The following is a 19,367-nucleotide window of genomic DNA, read 5'->3' as shown; positions in this document are numbered from 1 at the left end:
TCTGAAACATAATGGAAGATATTCTTTGCCAATTTATTTATTTTGTTCGTTGGTTCAAACTTCTAACAATTCAGTAGAAACATAGGCATGCATCTGTAAAACTAAGATGCAAAATCCTTAGTATAAATGACAACAGGTCAAGTGAATAAATAGTCAGCCACTAGGCAGAGAGCAGCCATGATTGAATGGCGGAGTAGACTCGATGGGCCGAATGGCCTAATTCTACTCCTATAACTTGCGATGACGAGATAACCAGAGGCTGGGACAGGAGGTAAACGGGGGAGGGATTAACGAACCAGGGAGTCAAAGAGAATGTTCTGTATGGAATGCAAGAATGGGAAGATGTCACATGTGGTGGGATATTGTTGTAAATTGTAGAAGTGTCAAAAAAGTATGTGCTGGATGTAAAGGCTGAAGGGGTGAAAAACGAGGACCAAGTGGACTACCCCAATCCTGTCTGCTGAGAAGGGTAGGGGAGGAGCAAGTGTGCAGGAAATGGAGATGTAGGTGAGGGCATGAACATTCAAAGCGGGGTGGAAACCCTTTCTTGAAAGATGATGTCTCAAAAGTCCTCGAGTAGAAGACCATGTGACAAAGGGGGAGAAACAGAGAACAGACTGGCATCCTTTCAAGAAACAGGAAAGGAGGAGATATAGTCCAGGTACCTGCGGGAGTCAGTGGTCTTGTAGTTAGTTGCAGTAAAGATGAAAAGTTGGAGTAAAGTTGTGTGTCTGTCTTAGTGAGATTTTACTGATTGCTTATTTCATTTGCATATGCAGTTTAAAAACTCGGATTTACTAGTCTAGTTACATTTAAAATCGATGTTAACTAATATTTAAAAGTCATCATACCTTAAAGCAACATCCAGAGGAATAGTCTTCAGAAGTTTCCCAAAAGCCTGCTTTACACGAACTCCACAATGGACTAACTGCACCCGGCATACATCTACACATCTACAACAAAATCAATATTAACTGTGTTCAAATTTCACATTTGTATTCCGAATAATGAAAGAAACCATATATATGAATGCTCAAATAATGAGAAAAATAATAATTCTACCTTTGCAGAAGGTCATTTGGCAAAGACGTAGAAACAGTCTGTAGGCTGCTGCAGGCTTGTAAGCAGATAGTAGCATCTTCATGAACAGCTGCATTTAAAATAAAGCAGGATAAGAGTTCCAACTTTTAACAACATGACAAGTTAATTACTAAGCAATAGAATTCTTACCATTTGATAACAATCCTTTGCAGAACTTGTGAAAAGACGAGAGTGCAAATAAGGGAGTGTAAGTTTCTGATTTCTTCATTAAAACTGTTACTTCTAATGCCCAGGTTAGTAATAATTTCCTGACACAAAAAAAAAAACAGGTTTCCAAAGTGAAAGCTAGAACAATGTTTTCTGAGATCAATAAATTACAACAAAATCTATTAGATATACATTTATTCTTCATTACAAGGCAAATCAGAAAATATGCTTTACCTTGCATCACTATTCAAAATATCTTTAGTGAGCAACGTTCCTAGAAGGTTCAGAATGATGGCAAAGTGTTTCTTAGTTGCCATGGTGACAGTACTGATCACAGCTCCATCAAACAGAGAGGGTGATGATGTACTCAGACTGCTAGATATGAAATGGTCATGTCTGTAAATAGAACAAACAATTTTTATTGTGAAAATGAATTGGATTTTGTGAATGCATCAAAATTGCCAGATAAGTTCTTTCCAAAAAGTTGCATACTAAATGGGCAACTTTTAATATTTTTGTAAAATTTCTAAACATAGTACAGGTGATCTCTTTATTTACCTATAGAGCTTTAAGGTAGAAAAAGTTACGACTTTGGTGAACACATCCCAAATACCATAAGTTGGCAATTTTCCACTACACCCAATAAACTCGAACAGTTTAATTTACCCATCAGTCCTGAACTTCCAATATCTTTTTTGGCATGCCTTAATTTATTTTGCTGACCAATAGTTTTGTTTAGAGATACAACGTGGAAATACGGCCCGTTGGCCCATTAAGTCCAAGCCGACTAGTGATCGTACACACTAGGGGCAATTTCCACAGGCCAATTAACCTACAAACCTGCACGTCTTTGGAATGTGGAAGGAAACCGGAGCACCTGAAGGAAACTGACAAAGTCATAGAGAGAACTCCTCTTCATAACAAGAGGAGTTGAGTATAGGAGCAAATAGGTCCTTCTGCAGTTTTATAGGGCCCTAGTGAGACCACGCCTGAAGTATTGTGTGCCGTTTTGGTCTCCAAATTTGAGGAAGGACATTCTTGCTATTGAGGGAGTGCAGCAGCGTAAGTTCACGAGGTTAATTCCCGGGATGGCAGGACTGTCATATGTTGATAGTGGAGTGGCTGGGCTTGTATACTCTGGAATTTAGAAGGATGAGAGGGGATCTTATTGAAACATATAAGATTATTTAGGGTTTGAACACCCTAGAGGCAGATACATGTTCCCGATGTTGGGGGAATCCAGAATCACGGGCCACAGTTTAAGAATAAGGGGTAAGTCATTTAGAACGGAGATGAGGAAAAACTTTTTCACAGAGGTTTGTGAATCTGTGGAATTCTCCACCTCAGAAGGCAGTGGAGGCCAATTCTTTGGATGCTTTGAAGAGAGAGTTAGATAGAGCTCTTAAATATAGCAGAGTCAGGGGATATGGTGAACGTGGTACTGATTATTGATGATCAGCCATCACAGTGAATGCTGGTGCTGGCTCGAAGGGCCGAAGTGGCCTCCTCCTGCACCTATTGTCCGTTGTCTAACTCCGTACAGACAGCACCCATAGTCAGGATCGTACTCAGGTCTCTGGTGCTGTATGGCAGCAATGCTACTGCTGTGCCAATTTCTTAATACACTAAACTCATATTTCCTAACCAATTTCAAGGACAACTCAAAAAGAAAATTATATTTGCCAGGACCAGCCAAAGCTCACCATACCTTGTACAATGGGAATATAAGGTGTACAGGACTCCATATTGGATGGCAGGATAATGAACTGCAAGGTATGCATGTACAACGGTAAGATTATCACTGAGGAGGGCAAACATTGTAGGAGAAAGAGCCCACATCTGCAAAGAAAAGCCACAGGGCATTGTTGAAAATAATTCCATTTACAAAGATATATTTTTGAAATTTCAAAATATACCATTTTTTATTTCATACAAAATTAACGACAAAGAGTATACTTACACCAATCAAAGAATTTTTTGCATTTCCAATTGTAGTAAGGGCACTTAAGTCAAAGAGTACAATAAACTCTGCACTCTCTTCTTTGAAAGTAATGTCCCTGAAAGCTTCATGGTGTATCTCTGAACAGACAGAAGGAAGTGCCAGGTTTTGAAGAAGACTGTTCAGCGCACAAGTAATTTCCCCCAAAATCAGTTTGTAGGCAGTTTCTAATACAGGAATATTCTTCAGACTTAATACAGCTTGATATACAAACTGTGCTGCTGATACAACCTATATAGGAATAAAAAGTTAAGTAAAATATAATTTCATAACTAATTTTTAAAGTAGCACATCACAAATAATACAAAAATGCTATACATTTTTCAAAATATTTTAATTTTAATTTTTGATTAAATAAGTCCCAAGTGTTTGTTGACTGCAAATGGTGAATTTAACAGCTGGCAAAACTGGGGCAGGGCCTCCCCAGCTGTCAAAGCAATTGCTGAAAGGAGCAGCTGCCTGAACCAAAGAAACCCCTGTACTGCACCGAGCCTAGTCGGTGTTGGGAACCAGGCCCCCAGCAGAAGATCATGCAGTTGATCCCAGTGCAGCTCGATTGCAAAAGGCCAGTGATTTCAACACAATGGAAGAGCTACCACATGGATGCTGATCGTCTGGCAAAAGAACAAAAAATCCACAGGAAATACTCAAATCATGCAGCATCCTTGGAGATCAAGCTTTCCTCCTTGTTCTGTCTTGACATGCTATTTCTAGCATTTCCCCTTTTTATTGCAATACCAATTCTTCTGTCTGCGGATATGCAATATTCAATTCAAATATAGCATCTTTTTTTTTTTTTAAACAGACAATAATGCAACTCAAAACATTATAAATAGACCAAAAAGCAAATGATAATATTACGACATATTTAATTGTGAAATTAAATGAAAGCCTTCAGCAAGGACTTTAAGAAAAAAAAATGATTTAGGCAACCATCAAAAAGGGTGCTTATATTATTAAAAATAATTCTCACCTATCCTTAGCCTTACCTCCTTTTCCCTATGAAAGCGGAGCTGAAGTAACTTGGAATCTGGTGAAAACAATTTTTCAACAAATGATGCTGGCAATTTTGTATTTATTTGTTCCACAATCTGAAAAAAAGATGTTTTGGTATCAATACAATTTATTAAAACGCAAGAGAAATGTCCTAAAAGATTTTTTTTTTAATTGCTCATTAGTAACACTATTGCCGCTGAAATTAGAAGATTGCTGATTCAAGCACCATTTCAGATTTGAGCACAGGAGTCTCAAGAGACTTACTCTACAGGGAATCAGGCCTGCAGCATCCACATTAACCATCAAGTACCAACCGACACTAATCCATTTCCTGCACTTTGCCCTTTCCCTTCTACGTCATTGCATTCCTAGTGCTCATCTCAATCCTACACTGTACAATAATAATAATAATAAATTTTATTTATGGGCGCCTTTCAAGAGTCTCAAGGACACCTTACAAAATTTAGCAAATAGAGTAAAAACATGTAAGCGGAATGAAATAAATAGTAAAGACATCACCAGTACACAAATTAAAGACAGACTTCAATCCAAAGACAAAAATCAAAAACACAATATGAAGCACAATATGTACAAGTGCCTGCTTCCACCCATTCCCTCAGTAGAAATAAAATATTCCTCCCCTCTAAATCCCCTACCTCTAATTTTAAATCTGTGCCTTCTAATTTTAAACTTCAAAGAGAAGTTTCTCATTACGTACCCCTTGTCCGTCAATTTTGCATAACTCATTCCGCCTCCTCCACTTTGAGGGAAATGATCAGTCTATCTAGTCTCTTCAACACCTCTCCATTACTTAAAGACTCCAGGTTAAGCAACATTCTGATTAATTTCCTCAGCACCTTCAATGCGATCACATCCTGTCTATAGTGTTGTGACTAGACATGGAGTATTGCAGCAGTGGCCAATCTAATATTTTATATAAAAGCAAAAAGCAAAGTGCTGGAGGAACTTAGCAGGTCCGGTAGCATGTGTGGAGGGAAACGGACAGATAACATTTCAAGTCACACCCTTCAGAATAAAGAAACATCTACATCCCTCCAGAAATACTGCCTGACCTACTGTTCCTCCAGTACTTTGTTTTTGCTCGATAAATGGGATCTGCAGTTCCGTGTCTCCTTAATGTTTCATACAGCTGAACCATTACTTACTTGGTTTCATACTCCATTCCCTGGCTAATAAAAGGAGGTATCCAGTATGCCTTACCCAGCTTATGTACTGATACTATTACCTTCATGAATCCTTGAACATGAACATTGAATAATGCTTTCATTTGCTGTGTATACTACAGTCTTATTAATCCTTCCAAAATGCATCACCTCACTCTTTCAGTTTACAGAATTTAAAGCCACAATCGTTAAGATGTTGAATTGAGTCCATAGTTGTGCTCTCAGATCCATGCCAGCTTTTCTCTTGAAAAGTGGGGGATTTCTGGTATTCAGGCCAAAATCTTCGACCCACCCAACACCACGGCAACCATTTGGTCCTTAATCTCATTTTAATCCAGAGATGTGGTGAACACATTTAAGTTTCTCTTCAACAGTTGAAACATTTCCAAATACTTCACTGACTGTGCAAAACATCAGGGTATTTTAAGAGTGTGAAACATGTTAAAGAAACACATTATTTTCTCAAAATAAATGTTAAACAGCTAGTTGAGGGTGGAATCGTTTCACTAAAGCTAATCACATTAACTGGTTCTAAGACTTATGATAGAGACTCACCAGGGTCAACAGGTTCAAGACAGAGATGATATACTCAGCACCAAACATTTGACAACCATCCAGCTGGTCCAACCCATAATTAATGGTAATCTCACAATGTTTGGCTATGTCAGAGTCCATGCTCCCCAACAAAACACAGACACACTCATTTGCAGCTGTCAAAACTGCCTCAGAAAAGAAAACATGTTTTGCTGTGGTCACACAATTCACGACTCTGAGCAGGATCTAGAGTTAAAAGAAATACACAATTTTAAATATGCAGTTTAATTCAGTAAATAAGTAGTGGTATGTGAACAACTTATGGTTAGGAGCTCAATTAAAAAACTATCAACTTTATATAAAACAGGTTACTATGTATACAATGACAGCCATGCTGACAACTGCACTCCTTCCCTACCATAAAGTCTCAGATTTAAAAAAATTCTAAACAGACCATTTAAAAAAATGGAATGACTAGTTCCAAATTAAATTTTCTATGGCCAGTGACAATCGATGAAAACAAAAAGTTGCTCTGAACACATTCTTACATCTGTCACATAAGCCTCGGTGATTGGAGGTCCTCTAATTGGGCTGAAACGTTCTCCAATACTTCTTACTACAGTGCTGAACACTCTTAGTAGCGCTGCTAATTTTGGTAATGAGACTGAAGGTGGTGGAATGTCCTCATCAACAGCATCACCAGAAGCCACATTACTGAGGTCCTGAAAGTTAAATAACAGAATTTGATCATTTTAGAGCTGTAAAGGAAAAGCAATTATAACATTATAACATCCAGTGTTTGAAGACTAGTAATTTTTCACCGTTGAAATCCACAGCCAAAACTGGTGGTAGATTTCATTATTATACATCCAAGGGCTCATCATGTCAAAACATAATTCCTGCCACAGATGAATCTCATTTGCTGCTACTGGCCCAACGCTTATGAATGAGAAGCACATCAACAAATTAACTGCAATTTTGTTTAAAGATGTGAGTAACATATGAACAAGCAGGAATAGGCCATTCTGTAAGGCCAGTCTGCACCATTAACTTTGATTATCAGCAATCTCTTTGCAACCTCAGTCCTGTATTCAATTCTGCTCAACATCACCAGCCCCGCCTTAAAAAGGCCAAACGCTAGCTTTATTACAAAACCTACCATCAGCGGCGCTACAGATCTGCCACTGCCTGTGCGCAAACTGGCAGGGAACATAAAAACTGACTGCAAAAGTTTTTATAGATATGTGAAAAGAAAGAGATTAGTTAAAACAAATGTAGGTCCCTTGCAGTCAGAAACGGGTGAGTTGATCATGGGGAACAAGGATATGGCGGACCAATTGAATAACTACTTTGGTTCCGTCTTCACTAAGGAAGACATGTATAATCTGCCGGAAATAGCAGGGGACCGCGGGTCAAAGGAGTTGGAGGAATTGAGTGAAATCCAGGTTAGCCGGGAAGTGGTGTTGGGTAAATTAAATGGATTAAAGGCCGATAAATCCCCAGGGCCAGATAGGCTGCATCCCAGAGTACTTAAGGAAGTAGCTCCAGAAATAGTGGATGCATTAGTAATAATCTTTCAAAACTCTTTAGATTCTGGAGTAGTTCCTGAGGATTGGCGGGTAGCAAACGTAACCCCACTTTTTAAGAAGGGAGGGAGAGAGAAAACGGGGAATTACAGACCAGTTAGTCTAACATCGGTAGTGGGGAAACTGCTAGAGTCAGTTATTAAAGATGGGATAGCAGCACATTTGGAAAGTGGTGAAATCATTGGACAAAGTCAGCATGGATTTACAAAAGGTAAATCATGTCTGACGAATCTTATAGAATTTTTCGAGGATGTAACTAGTAGCGTGGATAGGGGAGAACCAGTGGATGTGGTGTATCTGGACTTCCAGAAGGCTTTCGACAAGGTCCCACATAAGAGATTAGTTTACAAACTTAAAGCACACGGCATTGGGGGTTCAGTATTGATGTGGATAGAGAACTGGCTGGCAAACAGGAAGCAAAGAGTAGGAGTAAACGGGTCCTTTTCACAATGGCAGGCAGTGACTAGTGGGGTACCGCAAGGCTCAGTGCTGGGACCCCAGCTATTTACAATATATATCAATGATCTGGATGAGGGAATTGAAGGCAATATCTCCAGGTTTGCGGATGACACTAAGTTGGGGGGCAGTGTTAGCTGTGAGGAGGATGCTAGGAGACTGCAAGGTGACTTGGATAGGCTGGGTGAGTGGGCAAATGTTTGGCAGATGCAGTATAATGTGGATAAATGTGAGGTTATCCATTTTGGTGGCAAAAACAGGAAAGCAGACTATTATCTAAATGGTGGCCGACTAGGAAAAGGGGAGATGCAGCGAGACCTGGGGGACATGGTACACCAGTCATTGAAAGTGGGCATGCAGGTGCAGCAGGCAGTGAAGAAAGCGAATGGTATGTTAGCTTTCATAGCAAAAGGATTTGAGTATAGGAGCAGGGAGGTTCTACTGCAGTTGTACAGGGTCTTGGTGAGACCACACCTGGAGTATTGCGTACAGTTTTGGTCTCCAAATCTGAGGAAGGACATTATTGCCATAGAGGGAGTGCAGAGAAGGTTCACCAGACTGATTCCTGGGATGTCAGGACTGTCTTATGAAGAAAGACTGGATAGACTTGGTTTATACTCTCTAGAATTTAGGAGATTGAGAGGGGATCTTATAGAAACTTACAAAATTCTTAAGGGGTTGGACAGGCTAGATGCAGGAAGATTGCTCCCGATGTTGGGGAAGTCCAGGACAAGGGGTCACAGCTTAAGGATAAGGGGGAAATCCTTTAAAACCGAGATGAGAAGAACTTTTTTCACACAGAGAGTGGTGAATCTCTGGAACTCCCTGCCACAGAGGGTAGTCGAGGCCAGTTCATTGGCTATATTTAAGAGGGAGTTAGATGTGGCCCTTGTGGCTAAGGGGATCAGAGGGTATGGAGAGAAGGCAGGTACGGGATACTGAGTTGGATGATCAGCCATGATCATATTGATCATCGGCAGGCTCGAAGGGCCGAATGGCCTACTCCTGCACCTAATTTCTATGTATCTATGTTTCTAATATTAAAGTTCTGATCTTGAGAATATCACATTTTTGAATTTTCAAGGGAGTCTCGGTGTTTATTACTATTTCCGTCACAACGGTCAATTTTGTAATCAGCTACAATTAGGTAACTAACTAATTATATGCTTTAATTTCGTCATCCAAGTAAGATGTTTCATATTTGTTTCAGAATGCTTCGATCTATAACTGAAAATTTCATTCAGTTCTCTTAATGTTTAAGAAAGTTAAGGGCTTTTGACTGTCCTCGATCACAGCTTTTGTGTTAAGTCAATGGAAAAGCAATAGGGAACAAGATGCTAATTTCCGAGTATGAAAATGACCATAACTTTAATACTGAAGATATGAAAGTGAATTAGGCATCAAATTAAAGTTATTTTTATGCTTTATCTGATGGGATAAATTACAGGCTTGATTTTTAAAATCTCAAAATGTTGTAACATTCCTACAAAGACTGGTTCTACCGGTCTTTGATAAAGAGCTGCAAAAAATTGATTTTCAGAAAAGATTTCAGCTCATATTTAACTTTTAATTTTTAGTTTTCAAGAGATACAATGTGGAAGACAGCCCTTTGGCCCACCAATGATCACCATTCACTATTTCAGTATAGGGACAAGTTACTGACGTCAATTAATCTACAAAAGTATACGTCTTTGGAATGCGAGAAGAAACCAGAGCACTCGGGAGAAAACCCTCACGGTCACAGTGAGAATGCACTAACTCTGTATAGATAACGCCCGGAATCAGGATCGAACCTGGGTCTCTGGCATTATAAGGCAGCAATTGTACGGCTGTAGCGCTGTGCTGCCCTATTGATATGGATGATCTCTTATTTTTAAAACTAGTCTCTGGGTTTAAGATTCTTCTAAACAAGGAAACATGTTTCTCACATCCTCCCAGTCAATACCCCTCTGGGTCATGTACATTTCAGTTTAATCTACTCTTCTGAACTCCAGTGGATACAAGACTAGCTTGCACAGTCTTTTGTCAATCTTTCAATTCCAGATATTGGTCCAGAAAGACTTGTCTGAAACGGTGGCAACTACAATTATGTATAATGCTCCAGAAGAGATATATGTGAGGCATAACCACTCTACTTTTGCATTCAATTCCATGAACAATAAATGGTCATTTGGGTTTGTAATTCCATGCTGTATATCCATAATAGCCTTTTGCAAATCATACATTAGAATACCCAGATCCCCCTGCAAGAGCTTTGTAACCTCTTCACATTTAAATAGCTTCTTTTTTTCCCCCAAGAGTGGACATTTTCACACATTCCTGCATTAAATTACATTTGTAGGATCTCTAAACTACCATTTAAACCAAATTTGTTTCTTTGAACTGTCCAAGACAATAGTGGGATTCATGCCAGACAGCTGTGCAGGCCGTCAGAGTATATCTTTACGGTGGAGATTGACAGATTCTTGATTAGTATGGGTGTCGGGGGTTATGGGGCGAAGGCAGGAGAATGGGATTGAGGGAAAGATCAGCCATGATTGAATGGCAGAGACTTGATTGGACAAATGGCCTCATTCTGTTTCTAGAACATATAAACTCCAGAATACCAAAATGGCATCCCTGCAGCCCGCAACACCAATTACCATAATGCAGCTTATTTAATCTGGTTAGTTAAGGTCTGAGTTGTCATAATAATGCCTTCCAGATTTTAGCAGTTTTTTCTGTAAAGCCACACTAAGAGTGTAATAATAACAGTGGTGTTATTACCATTTCCCAGGTAACTTTTGTACAAATTACCAGACACTGAATTATATGGACAAGTAATTATATACAAGCATTCAAATATCTGAAATTATGGAAAGACTCTTTTCCACGTCCTTAACTATGATAATAATCTGCAGTTTCAAAGGTCAATAGAAAATTAATAATTATTGTTATTAAGATATTAGGATATAGATCATTGGTTATTTCAACCAAAATGTTTGAACCAGATATGTAGATAGAGCAGAAGCAATGAGAAAAGCATATATAGTGCCCTGCAACACATCCCATTTTTTACTTGAATATAAACCTAATTTTCACACCTTTAACATTTCTATAAGTCTGTTATACCTCAGCATAAGCCTCCATGTCTTCCAAAAACTGTCCCAGAAGGGTCGTAGAAAATCCAAGATCAGCAACCCAGAATTGCTCCAAGCACTGCAGCCAACCTATGGAATGAACCAAAGGCCCCTTTTAAGTTATCTTAATGCTGTTAGTATAAATACATAAAGTGAAATGACATTTAATTGATTAGCTTGTTCTGAATTACAATTTTTATCTTGTCAATGTCACCTTGATAAGCTGTCAATTAGCTAGCTATTTTCTGAAAGTATTCGGTCATAATCTGAGAACATACTATTTTAATGAATAAAATTAACGTACCTGACACCTGCTGCGTAAGGGATTGCTTCTGGGTGTGATCTATATGCCAGCCAACAAGTATATCTACAGTGTCCTTTGAAATTCAAAAGCATCATTATTAATTTGCAGCTAAAAATCCCAGAATATATAAATCCCATTTATTTCATTATTCTTACCCTAAAGTTTGTACTAAATATATGTGGATAACAACGAGCCACCAACAAAATACATTTCACACACTGACACAGTAGCTCCGGAGTGTCTACGTTTTCCAATACGGTCTGTAGGCTGATCATCACCAGCTAGGAAAAATAAGATTTAGTACCAACAAAATAAATGCTATTTTATTGCAAGAGTACATTTGAAGCTAAAGATATGTTTGCATTTTCCATGCTTTTTGGAAATTCTAAAGTACATTACGTTCTCAATGAAGATTACACACAATATTTTGAAAAATTAAATTGTAACAAGTGCTGTATATATTTAAACAAATGTTTCCCTAATTTTCCCCAAATCATATCATAAACAAAGATAGTATATGATCACAAGTTAGTTTCTACAAATAATTAAAATGAATGTGAACCAAGACATTTAGCATTCCTTATGAATGAAATTAAAAAATTAAAGACTAACCTGCATTACAGATGAAAATGCCTTCTTTTCTCCTGCGGTTTCCAGTGCTTTGTAGGTAGCACACAAGTATAGAAGTTTTACCTCATCTTTGGTGGAAGAGCTAAACTTGCTAAAAATCCACTTAAAGATCTTCTCAGCTTCATAACTTAAAGATACACACAGCAAGCCAAGACAACTAGCTCCTTCTTGTCGTAGTTCATGGAGTAGCTTACTACTGTTAGAGACAAATTCAATAATATTAATAACTGCATAGAAATGAATAAATCAAAGACATTGGAGAATTAGAGCTAACCACAGAAGATTGTTTTAAAAACATATACAAGGCAAATTAGACACCAGAAATATTCTATAATTTGTCCAAGATGGGGAATTAACCAGATCTTTATGGTAAGAGATGCACAAAAGCAACTTTGCTCATGAATCCTTTTGCACTTTCCAAAACGGGAAATAAACATGAAACCTTTGAGAATTTTGATGCAGCCATATTTTTTTAATTGTTTCTGAACATTATAAATACCTAATTGGACCTTACACAATGGCCTTTGTCCAAGGATGATACATTCCATCACTCTTTAATCCTTTTTGTAGAACAGTACCCTGGTCTAATAAAGTAATATATCAAAGAATTTTCCAAGTGAGGTCCCATCCATTATACCTCAAAAAACACTTGAATACTTTTGTTAGAGAACCAACAAACAGTCATCACTGATTGTAGACACAAAATGCTAGAGTAACCCAGTGGGTCAGGCAGCATCACTGGAGAGGTCAAGACCCTTCTTCAGACTGATGTCTGATCAAGTCTGAAGAAGGGTCTCAACTCGAAACGTCACACATTCCTTCTCTTCAGAGATGCTGCCTGACCCGCTGGGTTACTCCAGCATTTTGTGTCCACCTTCGATTTAAACCAGCATCTGCAGTTCTTTCCTACACACCTAGTCATCACTGATTGTTTGCTCTCCCAATTTCAGATGCTATGTTGGGAAGCAATATAGGATTAGAAAAGAAAAATAGGAACTAAATTGATCAGTGAAAATATTGGGAGTGCAGTGTTTTGCCTTAGTTAAAAAATAATATTTGCATGACTTTCATTTCAGTCTACTCACATCACCACACATAACCTGCACCAAACAGCAATCTGTGGAGACCCAAACATCCACCCAATAAAAATTAATAAACTTTAAAATGAATTCTAGGGTAACATTTAATACAAGTTGAAAGTGGCATATGGCATGCTTGCCTTCATAGGTCAGGGCATAAACCATAAAGGTTGGGACGTTATCTAAAGCACTGGTATGGCATTGTGCGCAATTCTGGTCACGACATGATAGGCTGGATGTGATTGGGCTGAAGAGAATACAGAGGAGATTGGCCAGGTGGTGCCTGAATTGGAGAAATGTATTAATAGGGAGAAATTTGATAATCCAAGCTACTTTTCCCAAGAACGAAGGCAACGGAGTGACATTAAGAGGCATTAATATTGGTATATTATTGCCGCATGCACCTCCTTCAACCTCATCCACTGTATCTATTGTTCAAGATGTGGACTCTCATACAGCAGCGAGTCCAAACGTAGACTGGGCAATCGTTTCGCTGAACACCTTCGCTCAGTCCGCTTGAACCTACCTGACCACCCGTTGCTAAACACTTTAATTCTCCTTCCCATTCAAACACTGACCTTTCTGTCCTAGGTCTCCTCCATTATCAGAGTGAGGTTAAATGCAAATTGGAGAAACAACATCTCATATTTCGCTTTGGCAGCTTACAGCCCAGTTGTATGAATTTTAATTTCTCTAACTTCATGTAACCCTGGCATTCCGTCTCTCTCTATCCCTCCCCCACCCACGTCGCACTAGCTTCTCGTTTACACCCCACAAACAGCTAACAGAAAACTAGGAGTGAGTCTCTCATTATCACTGGAGTTGGAAAATCATTTGATTAGAATGACAAAAAACCATTCCAATGTCTAAACACTGGGCTTCAGTCCCATCCTACCCTTTCAGGCTTTGATTACTGCAGTTTTTATCTTGGAAAACTCTAAAAACCATGGAGTATGTGATTTAATATATTAGTATCCAACTAACATAACTTTCTATAACTCTCCCCGACGAAAGCTCATAAAACCACCAAATATCAATTTTGGTAACTAAACTGCTACACAAAGTAAAGTTACAGTTCAACAGTTGTCTACGGCAATGCTCCAGTGTTGCCATTTATAAATGTTGCCCACTAGCTCGTCTGGTCTTCCTTAAAAGGTTATATTACAGTAAATTTGGGAAATATCCTGCTACTTTGGAATTAGAAAACCATAAGTAGAGAGAAAAAAACATATCAAATTTCCAGCTCCACTGCCATTAAAACCAATAAGAGCTTACTAACCACTTTAATGGCAATGCCTTTAAGTATAGAAAAAATATATAAATATCTGCATAAATTAAGTCATTCACCCTTCATTCACCCCTCTAGTTTCATTCCCCCCAAAAAATTTAATTTGCCCTTGGGTGAACCATTCACCAGTTTAAGAAGCACTGTTCTACATCATCCTCTATATATTTCTCGTTCCCCTTATTCCTAACTAATCTGAAGAAGAATCTCGACCAGAATCGTCATCCATTCCTTCTCTCCAGAGATGCTGCCTGTTCTGCTGAGTTACTCCAGCTTGTTGTGTCTATCTGCAGAATATAGTGTTACAGCTACAGAAAAAGTACAGTTAAAAATAGTACAAGGGCCAAAATAAGGTAGATTGGAAGATCAGTTCATCATTAGAGGTCAGTTCAAGAGTCTAATAATAGCCAGAAATAAACTGTTCTTGGGTCTGGTAGCACGCTTTTAGGCTCTTAGACTTCAGTAGGAAGGCATGGAATTATATTGTGATTATACAGGGAAAAGGCATAAGTGTAGATAGGCAAAAAGAGTCAACATAGTCCTAGTGAACTGAAGGGGCTCACTGGACTACAGTGACTAAAACAAGTATAATCCATGAACCGGTTTTGTTGCTAACAATTGTAATACAGGCATATAAACATAACATTTTTGAGCAAAGTTTTGTCCTTTACATACCTTTCATTCAGCACATCCTGTATAGCATTCAAGGCATTATCTAATTGCTTAATTAGAACCTGCAATAACAAAAATGCAATTACACAAAATTGGATGGATTTTTCAACGACCCATATTTTCAAAACAACCAGAAGCCATACATCCAAGCGACTTGGAAACTTAGAAACTACTGCACATGAATAGCAGCAATTCAAGAAACGTTAGCAATACTGTATTAGCCTTCCATTATAAGCATTTTGACGTCTCTAAAATGCTGCAAAATAGAAATATCTCTTCCATTTCAACTCACCACTTTGTTTTCTGGCTGCTGAATAAACTCTCTCAATTGCTTTATTGTAGCCAGCCGACGCTCTCTGTCATCTTCACGGGAAATCCTCCGCAAAAGATTGGACAGTCGAGACTCATCAGAATAAGATAAAGATCGTTCTGTAACGTAACAAGTACAAGGCTTAAAAAAATAAGTTGAATAAAATCAAAAGTGGATAAAGCTAATTAGCCAATTTAACCCATTCTTCCATTTAGTGGTAATATTCTATGCTTTATTCACAGTGCTCCCCATACCCCACCGACACAATCAATTAAAACATCAAATGTGATTCATTTTTAGTGAAGTTGGTGACCTGATTTCTCTTTTCCTTTATGTAAGTAAGTGTAAGTCTTGGACTCTTCCATCTGAAGAGCGTGTTCACCTATAACTCTTCTACCTTGAAACACCCAAAATCTTCCATATACAAAGGAATAGGTGTTACGATCTATGAAACCTTTACACTTTACACTTCGATAGTTAATCCAGATATCAATGTGGCATAATCTCATTTGTGCAACAGCAATTCATTTGGTCATACTCTTAACATAAATATTCCCCTTGCTTGCCTGTCCCTCCTCACCATCTCTGCCATTGAAAACTACTCTACTTCCCAGTTCTGATAAAGGTCTTGAAATATTAACTGCTGAGTATTTCCAGTATTTTCTGTACTTCTGACTTCCAGCATCTGTAATTCTTTCAAATTTTAATCATTGTGGAGAATCTGGGTTTCACCCTTCATAAAAGTGGTTTCTACTTGCAAAGATTTTTGCAAACATTCCACCTTCTTAATTTTTTTGTTAAATGCTACCATAGTCTATCTGCAACACTGAACATGCTTTGCACAATACCTTTCCAGTCAAAAGTAATTTTGATCCAGTTATCAAGTTTAAAAAAAATGTTTACCCTGTGATTTCCTCATCTCCTTTGTGGCTAAAGCACGACTCCCATGCTGAATGCTGCTTACATCAGTGGTCACATTGTTAACTCTCAGCTCTTGCCCCAACGACTTCCGACCATAAGCATTTTCACCAAGTCCTCCATTGACATCATATCTGCCTGTAAAAGAAAATTACATTTGCTCAGATGGCAAAAACTGCAGCACCTTTCCATCTTCTAAAATTACAGTCATGTCAAACTTTAAGATGCAGAGCAGAGCACTTCTACGATCATGGCTTTTAAAATAAATATGTTGGACATTCCCACTATATTCAGGGATAGAAAAGCATATCTACACCCCTTGAAACATGTTCCCTAAAATCTATTGCATAAATAGGCAAGTGTTAAATATCTGGAAATATGTTTTCTAAAGAATCCATTCTTAATAACAGAGGATTCTACTATAGAACAGAGAATACAGCACAAAAATTGGCCTATTGGCCCACAATATCTGGGCCGCACATGATGCAAAGACCGATTAATCTGCCTGCACATAATTCCTATCCCTCAATTCCCTGCATATCCATATGCTGATCCACAAAATCACTTAAATGCCATTATCGTATCTGCCTCACCCATCACCCCCAGCAGGCACGTGCCTGACCCCCTGAAGCATATGCCAAGCACTTGTCACCCTGTATTAATAAAAACCTTTAAACTTTGCCTCTCTTTAAAGCTATAACTTTACATCTATGCCCTCTAGTATTTGATTATTCTATCCTGGGAAAAAGTTTCTGACAGTCTTTCCTATCTATGCCTCTCATAATAATTTTATATACTTCAATCAGTTATCCAGCGTTCCAGAGAAAACAATACAAGCCTGTCCAACCTCCCCCTGTAGCTAATATGCCTTAATCTAGGCATCGTCATTCTGCTAAACCTCCTCTGCACCCTTTACAAAGTCTCCATATGGTTTTGGGACCACTAACATGGGCAGGACCGACAGTGAATGGTAGGGCTCTGAGGAATGTTGTAAACCAGACAGATCTAAGAGTACAGGTGTATAGTACGTTGAAAGTGGCATCACAGGTAGATCGAGTGGTCAAAAAGCCTTCCCATCTTTTCCTTGCAGCTCTTCTTAAATAGAGGCAAAACATTAGCCACCTTCCATTCTTCCAGCGCCTCAACTGCGTCTAATGATGATTCACATATCTCACCCAGGGTCCCTGCAATTCTTTCTCTAGCTTCCAAAGATTAACCTTGGATATGTCAGCCCCGGGAGATTTATCTACCTTCATACGCCCTATTATATCTAGCATCTCCACAACCACAATATGGACTGTCCTCAAGACATCTCCATTAACTGTGCCAAGTTGCCCAGTCTTCATGTCTGAAATACCTAGAGGACCGTGCCCATCTCCTGCGACTCCACACAGAGATGACCGTCTTGGTTTCTGAGGGGCTTTATTCCCTTCTCTTATTATCTTCTTGCCCTTAACGTACATAAAATCTCTTTGGATTTTCCTTAATATTATTTGCCAGAACCATCTCCTGCTCCCCTCTTGCCCTCTGATTTTAAGTATACTCCTCAGTTCCCAAAACTCCTCCAAGAATATATTTGATCTCTGCAGCCTGTCCCATGCCTCCTTTCTTCTGACCAGAGCCTCAATTTCTCTGGTCATCCAAGCTTCCTTTCTCCCGCCCTTCACCTCATGCATGCCCTGACTCGTCAACCCACTTTTGTTTTAAAATCTTACTTTCCGGGTGTTCCTTTGCCAGGCAAACAACCTACTCCAAGAGCAAGTTCTTGTCTAACACCATCAAATATAGCCTTGCCCCAATTCGGAATTTTAACTTGTGGACCTACCCTGTCTTTATCCATAACTATTTAAAAACTAATAGAACAGTGATCGCTTGTCCCAGAAGGCTCACCCACGGACATTTCAGTCACTTGCTTTTCCTCACTTTACGAGGATGTTTGCAGGGCTAGAGGATCTGAGCTATCGGGAGAGGTTGAGTAAACTGGGTCTCTATTCCTTGGAGCGCAGGAGGATGAGGGGTGATCTTATAGAGGTGTATAAAATCATGAGACAAATAGATCGGAGAGATGCACAGAATCTCTTGCCCAGTGTAGGATAATCAAGGGCCAGCTGCCAGAGGAGGCAGTTGAGGCTACATGGATAGGACAAGTTTGGAGAGATATGGACCAAGCGCAGGCAGGTGGGACAAGTGTAGCTGGGACATGTTGGCCGGTGTGGGCAAGTTGGGCTGAAGGGCTTGTTTCCACACTGTATCACTCTATGACTTGCCATTCCCAATTTCCTAAGAGTATTGCAAGCTTTTCCCTCTCCCTTGTAGGGCCCTCTACATATTTCCTAGACACAATTGGCAAATTTTACCCTATCCAAGCCCTTGGCACTACGACAGCCCAGTCTATATTGGGAAAGTTCAAATCCCCTACTAAGACAAAGTCTGAAGAAGGGTTTCGACCCGAAACGTTGCCTATTTCCTTCGCTCCATAGATGCTGCCTCACCCGCTGAGTTTCTCCAGCATTTTCGTCTACCTTACTAAGACAACCGTATTTGTCTTGCAACTGCATGCAAGGCATGTACTCGACGTAAAAGGAGTACTGTTTCAAAACACAAACTATCTGGAGGATACACTGTTAATTCGTATTTACCTTTAAATGTAAAAAAAATCTAAAGTGTTTAACAAATTTCAAAATCAATTATCAATATTTAGCTGAAGTTAGGAAGGAGTGATTGAATGAAGAAATCTTCAAGGAGGCAAGATCAGTGGCTGCATAGACTTGCAAGAAGTAAAACATTCACTTTTTTGTTAATAATAATCTTTAAATATTCCTACCATCTCAGCATTGTGCCAACCCCTCTTGTGGGCATCAATACCCTCTAATCATAATGATTAAATCATTAACTCTTGTGAAAATAGGCAATTTCTTGATGCCAGTTGATATTCCATTATGCAAATGCAATAAATTAAATCTCAAATGAAACATTGCTCCTTTGAAGCCTTCAAGTGAGCATAAGGAGGCAGTAACATATAATCCAAGTTTAGAATATCTCCATAT

The 19,367-nt window shown here is 38.9% G+C and overlaps 1 protein-coding gene across 1 annotated transcript in view; it reads right to left on the bottom strand.

Annotated features, from left to right (window-relative positions):
- Positions 1 to 19,367, bottom strand: part of smg1 (SMG1 nonsense mediated mRNA decay associated PI3K related kinase) — a 153,093-nt gene that overhangs the window by 114,676 nt on the left and 19,050 nt on the right. Inside the window, exons 3-18 of the mRNA XM_033041229.1 lie at positions 16,306 to 16,458; positions 15,385 to 15,521; positions 15,096 to 15,154; positions 12,039 to 12,252; positions 11,582 to 11,707; positions 11,427 to 11,499; positions 11,115 to 11,212; positions 6,510 to 6,683; positions 5,983 to 6,207; positions 4,237 to 4,338; positions 3,209 to 3,478; positions 2,957 to 3,087; positions 1,483 to 1,644; positions 1,231 to 1,349; positions 1,063 to 1,150; positions 852 to 953 (exon numbers count right to left, since the gene is read on the bottom strand). Of these exons, the coding sequence (XP_032897120.1) occupies positions 852 to 953; positions 1,063 to 1,150; positions 1,231 to 1,349; positions 1,483 to 1,644; positions 2,957 to 3,087; positions 3,209 to 3,478; positions 4,237 to 4,338; positions 5,983 to 6,207; positions 6,510 to 6,683; positions 11,115 to 11,212; positions 11,427 to 11,499; positions 11,582 to 11,707; positions 12,039 to 12,252; positions 15,096 to 15,154; positions 15,385 to 15,521; positions 16,306 to 16,458 (2,233 nt within the window). The remainder of the gene's footprint in view (positions 1 to 851; positions 954 to 1,062; positions 1,151 to 1,230; positions 1,350 to 1,482; positions 1,645 to 2,956; positions 3,088 to 3,208; positions 3,479 to 4,236; positions 4,339 to 5,982; positions 6,208 to 6,509; positions 6,684 to 11,114; positions 11,213 to 11,426; positions 11,500 to 11,581; positions 11,708 to 12,038; positions 12,253 to 15,095; positions 15,155 to 15,384; positions 15,522 to 16,305; positions 16,459 to 19,367) is intronic.

The sequence above is a fragment of the Amblyraja radiata genome, chromosome 22, assembly GCF_010909765.2.
Source record: "Amblyraja radiata isolate CabotCenter1 chromosome 22, sAmbRad1.1.pri, whole genome shotgun sequence".
Lineage (NCBI taxonomy): Eukaryota > Metazoa > Chordata > Chondrichthyes > Rajiformes > Rajidae > Amblyraja > Amblyraja radiata.
This window is presented reverse-complemented; position numbering and strand designations above follow the sequence as displayed.